At 40.7% G+C, this 13,637-nt stretch overlaps 1 protein-coding gene across 5 annotated transcripts in view; it reads right to left on the reverse strand.

Annotated features, from left to right (window-relative positions):
• SLC35A5 (solute carrier family 35 member A5) overlaps positions 1–13,637 on the reverse strand; it is a 14,520-nt gene continuing 883 nt past the window's right edge. For 2 of the 5 annotated variants that reach the window (XM_062619486.1, XM_062619487.1), the window contains exons 2-7: positions 12,381–12,527; positions 11,478–11,576; positions 9,745–9,878; positions 3,835–3,902; positions 1,872–2,667; positions 1–680 (exon numbers count right to left, since the gene is read on the reverse strand). In XM_062619486.1, the coding sequence (XP_062475470.1) occupies positions 612–680; positions 1,872–2,667; positions 3,835–3,902; positions 9,745–9,878; positions 11,478–11,576; positions 12,381–12,504 (1,290 nt within the window). In that variant the 5' untranslated portion in view covers positions 12,505–12,527 and the 3' untranslated portion in view covers positions 1–611. Of the gene's footprint in view, positions 681–1,871; positions 2,668–3,834; positions 3,903–9,744; positions 9,879–10,166; positions 10,257–11,477; positions 11,577–12,380; positions 12,528–12,953; positions 13,217–13,637 lie in introns of those variants that run through there. The other 3 variants (XM_062619488.1, XM_062619491.1, XM_062619490.1) reach the window with 3 other exon arrangements.

The following is a 13,637-nucleotide window of genomic DNA, read 5'->3' on the forward strand; positions in this document are numbered from 1 at the left end:
TTGGTTCAGAGGGGCTCTTTTACTCAGCTAGGGATATATCAATCTGAATTGCAAAAATACAATAAATCAGCCAATATGCCTCAGTATTTATGAGGTTACTAGTAACATCTTCAGTCCTGAAAAGAAAACTTACTGGAGAATTTGTATACTGGAAGATACAGCAGAAACATTAATCAATGCTTGTATCACTGCTGCAAGGCGGAGAACAGTTTTATCTCTGTTTTGCTAACCAAGGAATTCATACAGGAAGTTGCAGTGACTCAGGACAGTTAACCAAAGTTGTGAAAGATATACAGTTAAGAGTCCAGGACTGCCTTCCATAATATAGCATGTCACCCAGACCACCGAGTCCAGGGTGTAGGTCTCTTCTTGTTTGCATCAGTTATAGATTTTGTTTCTTTCAGCAGATTTTGAAGCTCTAATTTACATGCATAGGAAGAGACAATACAATGCTCCATATATACGGCTTGAATGTTTTCCTCATTCATCTCTGATACCCAGCTGCAAAACAGTTTCAATTGCAAGTGGGGAAAAATGACCCTTCTCTGTGTTAATGAAATGTTAAAATTCTTTCACTATGAGTAATAGAACTCCTCTGAGCCAGCCTAATGCTAGAGGGAATCTTCATCTGTATCGATGTCACTGCTTGGTTTGTTCAACCTCTCAAATTCTTCTCCATCCTACAGGAACCAGAAGCAAAGGAAAAAAATGTAAGCAAAACTTATCTTACTATTAACATCAACAAAAACAAACAAACAAACAAAACCAACCCAACCAACCAAACACAAAAAAAATCCAAACCAAACAAAAAAACCCACACAAAACCAAAGTTTATTTTGAAGACATCACTTATATAACATCAAAACCCTGTAATTTAAATCTCTTACCAGTGTGTTATAATCTTGCTCTGGAAAAATATCCCTGTATCTTTAAAGCAGCTTGTAGCCCATTCCTTTAACAGGAAGCTTGCGCACACAGTACTGCTTGTTTTCACCACAGCTGCTCAGTTTTAAGTGCTAAAATAGATAACTTCTGGTATACCAGAAATATATGACAGTGTTATTTATTACTTGTTATACAACAACCTAAGAAGGGACTTTGTGGAATATCTGGAAAACACCTCTTCCAAATTGAATATTTCTTAGAGTTAAATGGAGACAGCACCCCCTGCTGGTTTCAACGTGCATTACAGAACACATCTGTGCAAGCAAACTCGAGTACAGAAACATTAACCCTTCCCCTTTAGACTGACCGCTCAGCTTAGCTGAATGACCTACCTACGAGCATGCCCTTCCTGCCATGTTCTAGTTAACTACACGACTATTCAAATTCGGACAAAAGCCACTAATGGGCCTGGAGGAAATTTTTTTTTTTCCCCCTTATGAAACAAGTGTTAAAACTCTGTATTTATAGATTACCTTTTTGTCTTCAAATACCATTGATTGTTCAGGTAGAAAGAATCTTAACATCAAATATATTAACTTCTTCATTATTTGTGCTCAGTTGCCAAGACTTATCAGTTCTACTTATGTACAATTATTTCCCAGGCATCAATTTCAATTTCTGAATGCCCAAGGCCAGTGAAATATTTGTTTCTAAAGGTTTCAAGAGAGTATTTGTACAAAGCTAAAGTTGCTCACAAGACAAAGTAGGAAAGCTATGCTTACCTAGGGTTCACGCACTGAAAAAGATGAATACGCAAAGCAAGACCCAGTCAATTTAAAAGATTTTAAGAAATACTGAGGAGTTTTGGTGTTTGACTTGAGGGATGAGTCCAGTAACATGAAAAATGAATCTTCCAAACATACCATAGCATAAATTGAGGTGAAACAAAAGAGGAGCCAGGGAAGACAAGAACTGAAAAGCCTTACCCCGCTTGACCTCTCCCATGCATCTCCTTTGATATGTTTGCCCCTTTCCCGCAGAGTAGCATATTCCAGGCCTCTTGGTTTACTGGCATTATAGATGAATATGGAGAGAAGTACTACAGGAGCTTCCAAAAAGAACTCCAGAGAAGGCCTGAAGTCAAAGATGATAAAAGAGACGGTGGTAATGATGACAGTGGTGATCTGAGCAGTCATAACATGGAACATGTTGTCTCGGAACTTCAAGATGAAGGCTACAGACAGTCCCAGGAAAGCTGTGACAAATATGAGAGCCACTGAGAAGATGTTGTGCCCATAAAAGAAGCCACAATTCCCTATCTGCTTCCTGTCCTTATTCTGCAGTCCCAGCATAAGCCCATTGAACAGCACCCCAAAGGCATAGAGTTTGCTGTTCTGCGTGAAGATGCTTTCAGCAAGCTGATCCCCATCTTTCAAGATCTTTTCATTGTAGATGTTAGCCAGGGCAGAAATGAAACACTGCACCAGAATAAGCAGATGACCCAAACTGAGGCGAAGAGGTTTCAATGCTCCTGCCATGGTACTGGTGACATTCCAATGGAAGCTGGGAAGGAAACTTGGTGTTACGCAGTTGCTCTTTTCCAGGCATGCTTCCTCAGGTCGAGCATAGAGGAGGCAGTGGTTAGATGGACTAAAAAACATACTATGATGGAATCCATGTGCGGCCAAGCTTTGCTGATGGCCTCCAGTTCCTAGAGTCAGGGCAACGATGGACAGGAATAAAATCACCAGAGATGCCCATTGTACCCAAGAGATTTTTCGCCTAGGAGTAGACAAAAAAAGCCACCAACTTTAGAAACACACTGGCATAAATTGTCAGGAGAACAAACTCTATAAAACACATAAAAGACATCATGCCACAGATAAGGAGACAGAGACATGAGCAAAGATAAATCTTGGCTTTCCAGACTTCACAGTTAAATGCCAAAAGGCAGCACGCTTTATTACAGCAAGGGGGGCCCAGCCTGGCAATCACAGAAATACAAATGGACTGTTCTGTAGAGATAATTTAAGGAAAGTATTTCAAGATCGTGTTAGTTCTAGATACTGACTGCCTGACAACTTAAAAGCAACTGTTGTCTCTGTGGGAAAACAGATCTGATAGAAAAAAAAGTAATCACAAAAATTCAAATAATTATCCGCTTTCTCTGGTAAACTTTTACTACATTTCACTTTTCCCACATGATTATGTGCCCTTTTCTATTATTTTATGATGATACATGATATAAATCTATGAATATAATTTATAACACTGTAGGACTATTTATATTATTTTTCACTCAAGCAATGACAGTTTATCTTGGGGAAAATAGGGAATTTTGAAAATTAAGTAAACTGTGATATCACAAGAAATATCAAAGTAAACAACTGAGAAAAAGCATTTCAAGTCAGACTGTCAGACACTGTTTTGGTATATTAACGCTTGTAGAAAAGGCATCTTTCTTCCACATCCAACACAAATGAGTTTTTGAGTGTTATTATCCATTTCCCTGTCTTTTCTGAACCTAAATCACACCATAAAGTACCCAAATCAGGTGAAGTGGCACACATAGGACAGAGTCTAGCTTTTGTCGGATGAACAATGAAGAAAGAATACATAAATACTTCTTAAACATACTAAGCTAACATATAAATGGAAGTACCCAAACCTTAATTCTGACCATCCAACAACTACCTAATCAATGGTTCAGCTGTCTCTTATTACAGTTGACCAAATGTGCAGAGATATGTAGGAACTCCTAATAAGCTACCATTTCCTATGCCTTCAGAAAACACCTTTGTAGAAAACAAAGCCAACTCTCCAAGTTGGTATAGTCACAAGCAATTGAATAACTGTTCCCCATTAGATGAAAAGAAAGAATGTAGCTTAACTTCTTCATGAAGGCTGGGAAGATATAAAATTTCTTTCACTTTCATAAATACTACTTACTTTAGCACTATCCTGAAGAGAAGAGCTGTTGTTATAATGACAAAATTTGAAAAGAGTACAGCCATTGCCTAGAAAGAGAAGAAAGGGAACAAATTTATACTCCAGACATAGTGTGAACATCAAAAGTCCACCAACTTCAAGTGTTCACCTTTCTGCCAGGTAAAAAGCATCATCCTGGTACTTACCTTACATCTATACTCAAGTGGCAGAATAACACTTCCCTAAAATGACATTGAAGCACCATTTTAAAATCTCAAGCAAACCACAGAGACCAAGTTCCACTGAAAGTGGGGAAAGCTGTACTGAAACAAATGTATGAGGAAACCAATCCAGCAGAAAACTTACTTAACAAAACGGTTTAGTTTTCAGCCGGATCAGATCCCCAGCCAGGCTGATCAGTCAGGTGCAAAACCAGCTATGCCAGTAGAAAGGAGGAAGTTCCTCCAAAAAGAAAGTAAGAAAAGAATAGGGGAAGACAATGCTGCTGCTGGCTGTGGTGCCAGCTTGCAGCATTCATGAAATCCCAGACTTGGACAAGGCACTTACAGGAAATAAACTTCTTGCATGTTAAGTGCATTTGTTGCATTGTTTGTCAAAGGTAAGGAGGTTCAGCTTGAATTTTCAAGACTGCAACTGTACTAGAGAAATCACCTGTTTCAAACCAGAACTGAAAACAACTCTAAAGCTCCTCATTTGGAAATAGCTGTACAATTATGACAGTGCCTTATTCCATAGCTATAATCCCAAACTGCAATCTCCTTGTGGCAAGGACTGTCTTTTTAGTCTCTATATTAGACACTCTACACTGGGACACTGGACCAAGAAGAGGCTCTTTTAGGCAGTGCAGTTACCATTAAAGATCAGAATCTATCAACACCAGTAGGGAAAAAAAGTTCTTTTTGGGGGTGAAGGCGTTTCCCAAATTGTGCTATTCAGGACTGCCCTGTGTAGTCAGTACGCACACAAAAAAATCCAGGCATCTGAACTAATTCCTCTAATTCAGCCTTCAGATCACTTTTTAAGACAATTTTACACAAAACCATATATGGTTTCAGAAGTGTAAGACACAGACACTGTCTTGAACTTCCTCATCTGCATTTCCACATTCCTGATTCCACAATAACAGAGCCTTTTTCATTTACTAGAGGAAAACCACAGATCCTTTTCCTGTTACCTTAGTTCCAGTCTGTTCCAAGGTACTCTCTGCTGAATAAAAAAAAATCTCATGAAACAAACAACACAGGGTCACAAGTAAGCTGAAGACTGACATGAGACATCTGCCTAAGACACAGCAGCTTAATTTTCCTTTTTGCAAGATTACAACAGAATAAATATTTATGGAACAAGAAAAATATTGCATAAAGAAGTGAATCTGGCAGAAACAACTCTGGAAAAAAAGAGGCTTGATGCAAAATGTACAAGTGTTCCATAGTACTCTGGTTTTGCTTTACAGTCAAACCCCCACATCCAACAGCTTTGGTAACATAATATGATCAAAATCTGTAGTAGGATAGTTACAAGGAATTAATTTTGAGTTGCTTTGTTCTCTGAGGCCTCAAGGGACCTTTGTCATAGATGAGAAGGAGCAAGAAAAAATTTACCAAATATCACCATACCACAAACTTACATGCTACAAACAGAATCTCTGAAAATCTCTTATCACTAGGAAATGTTACCTGCTAAAGAGTATCCATAGTTGTTAGAGCTGAAGCTTACAAACAAAAAAATTTAAAAAAATTGCCCCAAAGCAACTTCATACTTCAAGCAACTGTCACCCAGGTGCTAATTAGTTGGAAGCCTAGTAAGTTTTTAAAGTCACATGAAACCAAGTTCAGCGCAGTATGGCCTCCTTTCAAGCACCTTGCCTCTACCTTTTCACTTTGTCTTGTACACTGCCAAGGTGTTCTATCTTATCTACGATCTTACAGGTATTTAGTTGGTCTTTTAATACTTGTTTACCATGATTATGCACAATTACAGCTAACCCTCATAGAACATACCCATTTAAAAGATACAAGATGCTAAGAGTTCTAAAAAAGAGAAATCTTCGAGCACATGCTCTGAGGGGAGAGAAACAAGGTGTGCGCATCAGGGGAGGAGTGGGGGTGTAAAATCTAAAAGCCATCCATACTGCAAAAGATGTATAACCTTTGCATAAAAAAGCAATAGTGTTCATGTAACCTTCTGAACATCAGGCTTTGTTATTACTAACATTATAACTGAATTTCCTTCCTAAAATAAAAAAAAAAAAAAAAACCCAACAGAAAACATACCAAATGCCAAATCCAAAACCAACACCAAAACCACATCACCAACAAAAAAAAACAAAAAACAAACATTGCCAAAACCCATACACAACAAACCACAGAACCAAGCACTGGGTATGTTATTTTAAGATATCTAAGTCTTGATTTAAATTACATTTTTGCAGCCAAGTCTTATTGTAGACTCTGCCCTGTTCATGACACAAATGTACACCTAAAAGAACAATATTTTAAGGAGAAGTTCTGACAGAAAAGGAACAGAAATATTTATACATATTTTTAATGTTAAACAGAGGCTGCCATAATACCTTATAGCAAGCACTAACATCTGTTTCTAACTTCAAACATAGATATGGAATGAAAATAAAGAAAAGCACAAAACCTGTACTATTTCCTGAACATATGTAGATTTATCCAAAAGGATGAATGTAGCTAGAGGAAAGTACCAATTAAGTTTTGTGTTTAAACATAATTTTTGCATTTGTTTGTTAGTTAAGAGTCAGTTTGCCTCCTCCACTCCTCACTTCCTGTTACACTTACTCTATTTGTGGGATTTACATTTACTCATTTCTCTTTGGAGTCATTGAGGAAAGAAAACAAGTAATTATGTGAAGTCATATATATAAACTAGTAGAAGCTGCACAGAAAAGTGCAGCTCAAATATAAGCAAGATGAGCAAACACATTGAAAGAGAAATACAGAGCTGAAGAAACCAAATGAGTGAAAGCATAGAAAACCTGCCTAGTACTTAAGCAATTCAGTCTATTTCTAAATCATTTCAAATGGAGAAAATACACGGAGACTCCTCTACTGAGAGACCAGGCAAAGCAGATAGCCGTTTAATTTCCTCTGTCTCCAAGGCAGCCATACTGAAAGCCTACCAGCGCACTTTTGGGTCCTTGAAGTACCCTCTCCTGCCATAGTATGTGCCAAGGATGCACAGAGCCTCTAGGCCAGTCACAATGTAGTGCTTCTGTCACTCCTTCCTATTCAGGCTGATGTCAGCCTTCAGTACAGTCAGCTGCTGGGATCCCCCTGTCACTCTAGAAACACAAATGGATTCCTCCCCTTCATAGCTCGATAACATTAGGGTACGCTGTGTAACTAGAACATTACATTTCTGTGGGTCCAACATGCCAGGTGATCTGATCCACACAGTCCAGTAAACCCAGCTGTCCCTCTTCTAGTCCCCACCTCCTTCTTGAAAAAATGGATTATACTTCTTTTCAACAGGACCAGGAGTAAGATCAGCCTTTCCACTCTCTCTGGAGAACTGCTCACTGGAGACTGGAGCAGCAACTTTCCTGGAAGAACTCCCACTTGTGATGTTTTTTCCTTGCAATTCATATACCTGTGCCTCTAGAGTCAACGCAAATTTTCCATCCCAATTCCTCATGTCCTTTCTGTGGCACCACAGGTAAAACCACAGGGTACCCATGGGTGTGTACCTTCTATATTCTCCCTCTCGAGCAAAAGAATGCTTGCTGTTAATAGATGAAATACTGGTCCATACAGATAGAGAATAGGACGTATCTTCTTTGAATCACTGGAACTCCCAGGACAGCTTTTCCACAGCTGAGAAACAAGTCCTTTGGGAGGACGAGAGATTTTCTTTGTATTGCCAGAGATGGTGAACCATTTCATCCACCACTGTGGCATCTCATCTCTCTAGGTCATTACTATCAAGTTGGCATACAACAATGGTGCGCTCCATACATATTTCCACAACATGAGTCATGTGCATTGAACTTTGGATCTGTGGGTAACTGTGCATTGTTCAAGTCATAATAAATCATCTCTAGCACAGCCAATTCTCTCAGATACTGGATACTTCTCTACATTGCCTTCCAATTGCCTGGGTGACATCTAATATCTTCCTTGAAGAGTTACCATTCCTTGACACTTCACAGGAACCGCCTCCAGAGGCTGAGAACTTGTGACCCACTCCCAGTTGCCTTCTCAATTCTCCCTTCCCTAGAAAGTGACCCCAGATGATTGGCTTACCTACCCTCTAGTTCCAGGCTACTAGCCCTGTTATCCCAGGGAGCAGCGAGGTGATAATGTGCTCACCGGGATGACAGCTGAAATCTTTTTGCAAATTGCACAGCTCAATCGGGGATAGTGATCAAGTGGTTACTTCTTGTTCCACTCACTCCTCCTGTAATTGTGGTGGCCCTGCTTCATCCTCCTTTACTGAATGAGCTGACTTCCTTGTCCATTTCTTCTTGTGTATAGGGACAACTGATGCCAGCACACATTGGTCCTCTGGTTCAGCTGCATCAGCCATTGCCAGGATTGGAGTAGCACAAATAGCTGCTTAACCCTAAAGAAGACCTGAACCACATTCATGGCTCCTAGCAATAGGGCCATGCCGATCTGAGCATCCCAAGTATAATAAAAATTTTCAGAATTCTCAAATGTTTTCGTAATTGGCCTGGAGGAGGAGGTGAAGATGTGGAGAGATGTCTTTTTCATAGGTTGGCTCTCCAAGGAGAAAAGGTAAAAGGTATAATTATTAATAGTTTCCAACAGATTACTCCCAAAGTACAGAGGTGATAACAATGCTGGGTACACATACCAGCTCAGTTTCACAACCAGGAATTCTATCATATCATAAACCAATATTACAAAGTACAGCAAAATGGTAACTTTAGCCCGGCCCCCAAAGGTGATAAACAGCACAGCAGGGAACATGTACAGCAAGTGAGGAGTTACGCAACACAACCCTGAGAACAAGCACAACAACCCTGACAGCAAATAAACCAACATTGTGACTAGCGACTATTAAATCAATACAATGAATGCTTATAACAAATTTCTTATAGCATGCTCTGGTCAGATCTGTCATTATCTCAATACTTTGGTGCCACTCTGGACACTAAAAATGATTGTCATGGTTTAAACCCAGTGGGCTGCTAAGTACTACATAGCCACCTGCTCACTCCCTACCTCTGGTGGGATGGGGAGGAGAACTGGAAACGTAAAACCCGTGGGTTGAGGTAAGAACAGTTTAATAATTGAAATAAAGTTGACAACAATAATAACAACAACAATCATCATCATCAAAAAAAAAAAGAGAGAGAAATAAAACCCAAGAAAGACATAAAACCCAAGAAAGACAAGTGACGCACAGTGCAATTGCTCACCACTGGTGCCCACTCCGTACCTCCCAGCCAACGTCCCCCAGTTTATATATAGGGCATGACGTGCTGTGGTACAGAATACCTCTTTGGCTAGTTTGGGTCAGGTGTCCTGTCTCTGCTCCCTCCTTGCTTCTTGTGTCCCTCCTCACTGGCAGACCATGGGAAACTGAAAAGTCCTTGACTTAGGGTAAGCACTACTTAGCAACAACTAAACCATCTGTGTGTTATCAACACAGTTATCAACACTGTCCTCAGACTAAAGCCAAAATACAGCACTGTACCAGCTACTAGGAAAAATTAACTCTATCCCAGCCAAAATCAGGACAAAGCTGTACAACACTGACCAGTGGGCAAGAGAATAAGGTCTCCTTGGTAAGGTAACAAGATCATTCTTCTACCTGCAAATCTTGCCTTGCCGGTATTACAACTGTTGATAGTCTAAAGGCAATTTTACCTACCACTAAGACATCGGAAGATATTTTATTCATTATATGTATACTTACTGGCTGGAGGTAGGACAGTACGTAGAAGACAATCAAGTTATCCAAAAAGTAGAGAAAGGCAGGAATTGACCATTTCATGGAATTACAAAAATTCTTCCAGGAAAGACAGTCAAAGGGATGATCCAAACAACCCTCTGAAAGGAAATCAGCAAGAAAATAATCTTATTATCAAAAGTCCATTCCCATGTAACAGAATAGGTACCACTGTTCTATTTTCAGGAACACTGCTGGACTGAAAAAAAAAACAAACCTAAGATACTACAGCCCTCTGGCAACACAGAGGACAGATCCAGGGCAGAAGACACAGCCAGAGCAGCAATCCTGTGCCTACAGATCTCCTTGCTTCGACATAGAAAACATCAAGGAACCTGTTACCCCCATCAGAGTGTTTGTCTACTGGGAGAAAAAATCCAATTACCAACCATTCTTTGAGGATCAAAAAGCAACCCAAAGCCCCCACACAACAGTGACATCATCACTGGGTATGATTTCCTGATGATCATCCATCAAATCTAGAAATGAAACAATGACACAGACAGTGAATCTGTTCATACAGCACCAAAAAGGCAGTCAGTAATGTCAGAAATACAAAATAAACCAGAATTCAGTATCTGTAGCACACAGGACATGATCTGGGTAAAAACAGAACATATAGGAAAAAGGAAGAAAGGACAAGGCACAAAGTATGACATTTACTTAGGTATTCAGAACACACACTTTAGGATGAAGACTGTGATAAACTTAAGAGCTGGTGACAGAAGTACTTTGTTAGCAAAGATTTAAGACTACACAATGTTATTTAATCCTCCTCTGAACCACCAACACATTGAGTTCAGAAAAACTCAGGCATCTGGAAGGAAAAAAACCCAAACAAACAGAAAATGTATAATCAACAGTAGCCAATGATGGCAAACACTGACTGTACTAAATGGTGGAAGTAAAAATTTCCTCAGCTTGCTAGAGCCATGACTGTTAGATGGAGAAGTCGATAAAAATAACAGTTCAGTTTAACAGAAGTCTCCAGTGCTTGACACCCTCTTCCAATTTAAACATGTTTCTTACCATTTTGAAATGCTACAAGCTTAAGCTCTTGTTCTTTTTACATCAAGACAGAAAAGCCAAGAAAGAAAAAGAAAAATAGCCTGCAATGTCAAACCAGTAGCTACTGAGGCCCAACACTGATTTTTCTGAAGAGCAGCCCTAAGATTTGTCTTCACAGCAAAGCCACCTTGAATTATAACATTGGGATGTTGCTTCTGACTCAAATACCACTACACACACAAAGCCTCTTCAGTGGAAGAGTCGTTTAAATAAAAGTGGTCAGAAGAACAGAATAAAGGCCAATTCTTGGGTTAGTGCAGTTTTTAAGCTTCTCTTCAGTCTATTTTGTGAACAGTGACTATTATCCTAGCATATACTGTGTTAAAATTGAGAGAATGTGAAGACCCTGTCTTCATTACACTTTCTAATTCAACTTATCTGCCCCCATTTCAGCCACCATGCATACAACTGAAGAACACCTGAATTTACAGCATGAAGTTATAAAAGCAAAGTTTTGTTGCAACTCTGCACGGAAGACACAATTCCAGAGAACCTTACTAGCAGGACCTACTCCATACTACAAGTGAATATACCATTAAAAAAAAAAAAAAGAAAAAAAGAAAAAAGAGAAAGTACTACAGCAAATCTTAGAAAGTCAACACATTTGAGTTATTTCAGACACAGGTACTTACCTTTTTTCTTAACCCATAGTGCCAATACCAAACACAGGACCAATTTTACTACTTCAGAACATATGTTCACTGTTGTAGGAAGATAATCATATTTGTTATCTGTGGGATTCAGCAAATCAGAGAGTACACAATCAGATTCTGTCTCCTGTGTTTATAATTAGAGCAAGAAACTATTTTAATCCCTCAGGTCAGAATTTTAGCCACTTTCCATAAACGCAAAAGGCTCTATCAGCACTTTCATTATAAATATTCCAATTTTTATGATATACAGCTTCCTGAACTGCCTCCTTTCTGGGTTGAAATCTTTCCTCATTTGGTCCCACTTTACAGAATTTTTAGGGAGAACTCAAGAGCATCCTTTTTTTCTTTTTTTTTTTAATTAGGAATATTTTCCCCAAATGACAATATACTATTATTTTCTCCTGGCAAAAAATGGCTTTTCAGGAGGGAGGACACAACTTTCTTCTAGGCCTGTATCTTTTCTTTGTTAGCATATTTTGCTAATACTTGGCGGAAGGAGCACCAGTAATTCTAGGCAGCTACAGCACACCCACTCTGATACCACTTTTCTCCAAAGCCTGTTGCAAAACAAATATTTCAGTCAAGACACATACCATTACTATTGCTTATACAACAATTTAGCCTTTGAAAATCAGCTATAAAATAATTCACTGCCTCATCTTTTAAGGGTGAATCACCACATGGATCATACACTTTGCAACCCAAGTTATCACTATATGCTAGACCAGAGATTTTCCAGTACAGAAATACATGTCACTACTTATACAATTGAATGTTTATCCCAAGAACTCTGCAGGTGGAAAAGTAGGCTTCTGAGTGTTCCTTTTACCCCAAATGTCAACTCCTTATTTGAGGTACATCGTGTTTATTGCCCAACAGCACCTTCATTGGCAGAATACTTCATCAGGAGGATTCGACTTGAGCCCAGTGCAATAAACACGCCTCCAAGCAGAAAAGTATAGATGGTTGTCTTGGAGCAAAACACAACTCGATTACAGCACTTCATTCTGCTGTCTCACTGTCAATATCCTTTGGATGACAAAATGAAAATACACTGTAAATAGTACTTCCAGAAACTGATTAAACCAGGTGAAATGTATTTTGCTTCTTTGTGTTATTTTACACAAAGATGTTTACATCACAAGCTATAATCTCAGTCTGCAGTTATCTTTTTCCTTTTTATCAAAAAAAAAAAAAAAAAGAGAGAGTGAAAGATATGCTATAAGGAGCAGCAAAAGGGGGATAAGCAATGAACACAGAATATTCAGAAGGTGGCACAGGAGGCCAGTCTGTCAGAAGATTGCATCTATGGAATACTGATTACCTATGAGGAACAAACAGGCGACAGGTTTATTTTCCTTTAAGATTTTTAAAAATATTGTTCCAAATTCCAGCAAGGGAGTGTTTTACAGCTATTCAGCGAGAGCAACACCTCAGAGAAGATCTGGCACTTACTCAGCACCGGCTTGTAGCCAGGAGGACGGGAGGTATACGGATGGCTGCACGCAGAGCCTCAGCTGTGCCTGCCGCTGGTTCCCCGTCTCTAGCGTTACCGTTACTCGGCCGACCCGTTAGCGGATCTCCAGGTCTGACAAACCGACTCGCAGACGGCCAGCATCGGGCCCTCTGCCGGGTGAAGAGGCCTGAGGGGAGCCCCTTCGGGCCGGCTGCGGGCAGGATGTTCGTTAACAGCAGCCACGGCTCGCGCCGTTTCACCTCAGGGAGCAGGGGCCAGGGGCGGCAGGGAGAGCGGCTTCAAAGCAGACCCCCCCGCAGTGTCAGCGCTGCGCGCCGCCGGGGACATACGGAGCGAACACTCACCTCGCAACGGCGGCGAGAAAGCGGCCAGCAAGCGCCGCCGACCGCACCCCCCCCCCCCCCGCTGAAGGACCACTCGCCTGGCTTTGCGGACCGCCGGCTGCCACGTCGCTGCCTCAGGTCGGCACACGGCTGCAGCCAGGAGCGGGGCCGCAGCCGCGTGGGACGAGCCGGGTTCTGAGGCCGGGGCAGCGGGGGCAGCGGGGTCAGCAGAGGCGGCAGCAGCGGCCGGTGCTCAGCCGCCGCGGTCGCAGCACACACCGGCTCCCCTTCACCCGCGCTGCTCGCCCGCCGCGCCCATCGCCAGCTGCCTCAGCCGCA

This window comes from Pezoporus occidentalis, unplaced genomic scaffold (assembly GCF_034315485.1).
Source record: "Pezoporus occidentalis ecotype Australia unplaced genomic scaffold, CSIRO_AGI_Poc_V1 ctg211, whole genome shotgun sequence".
In the NCBI taxonomy this organism is placed as follows: Eukaryota; Metazoa; Chordata; class Aves; order Psittaciformes; family Psittacidae; genus Pezoporus; species Pezoporus occidentalis.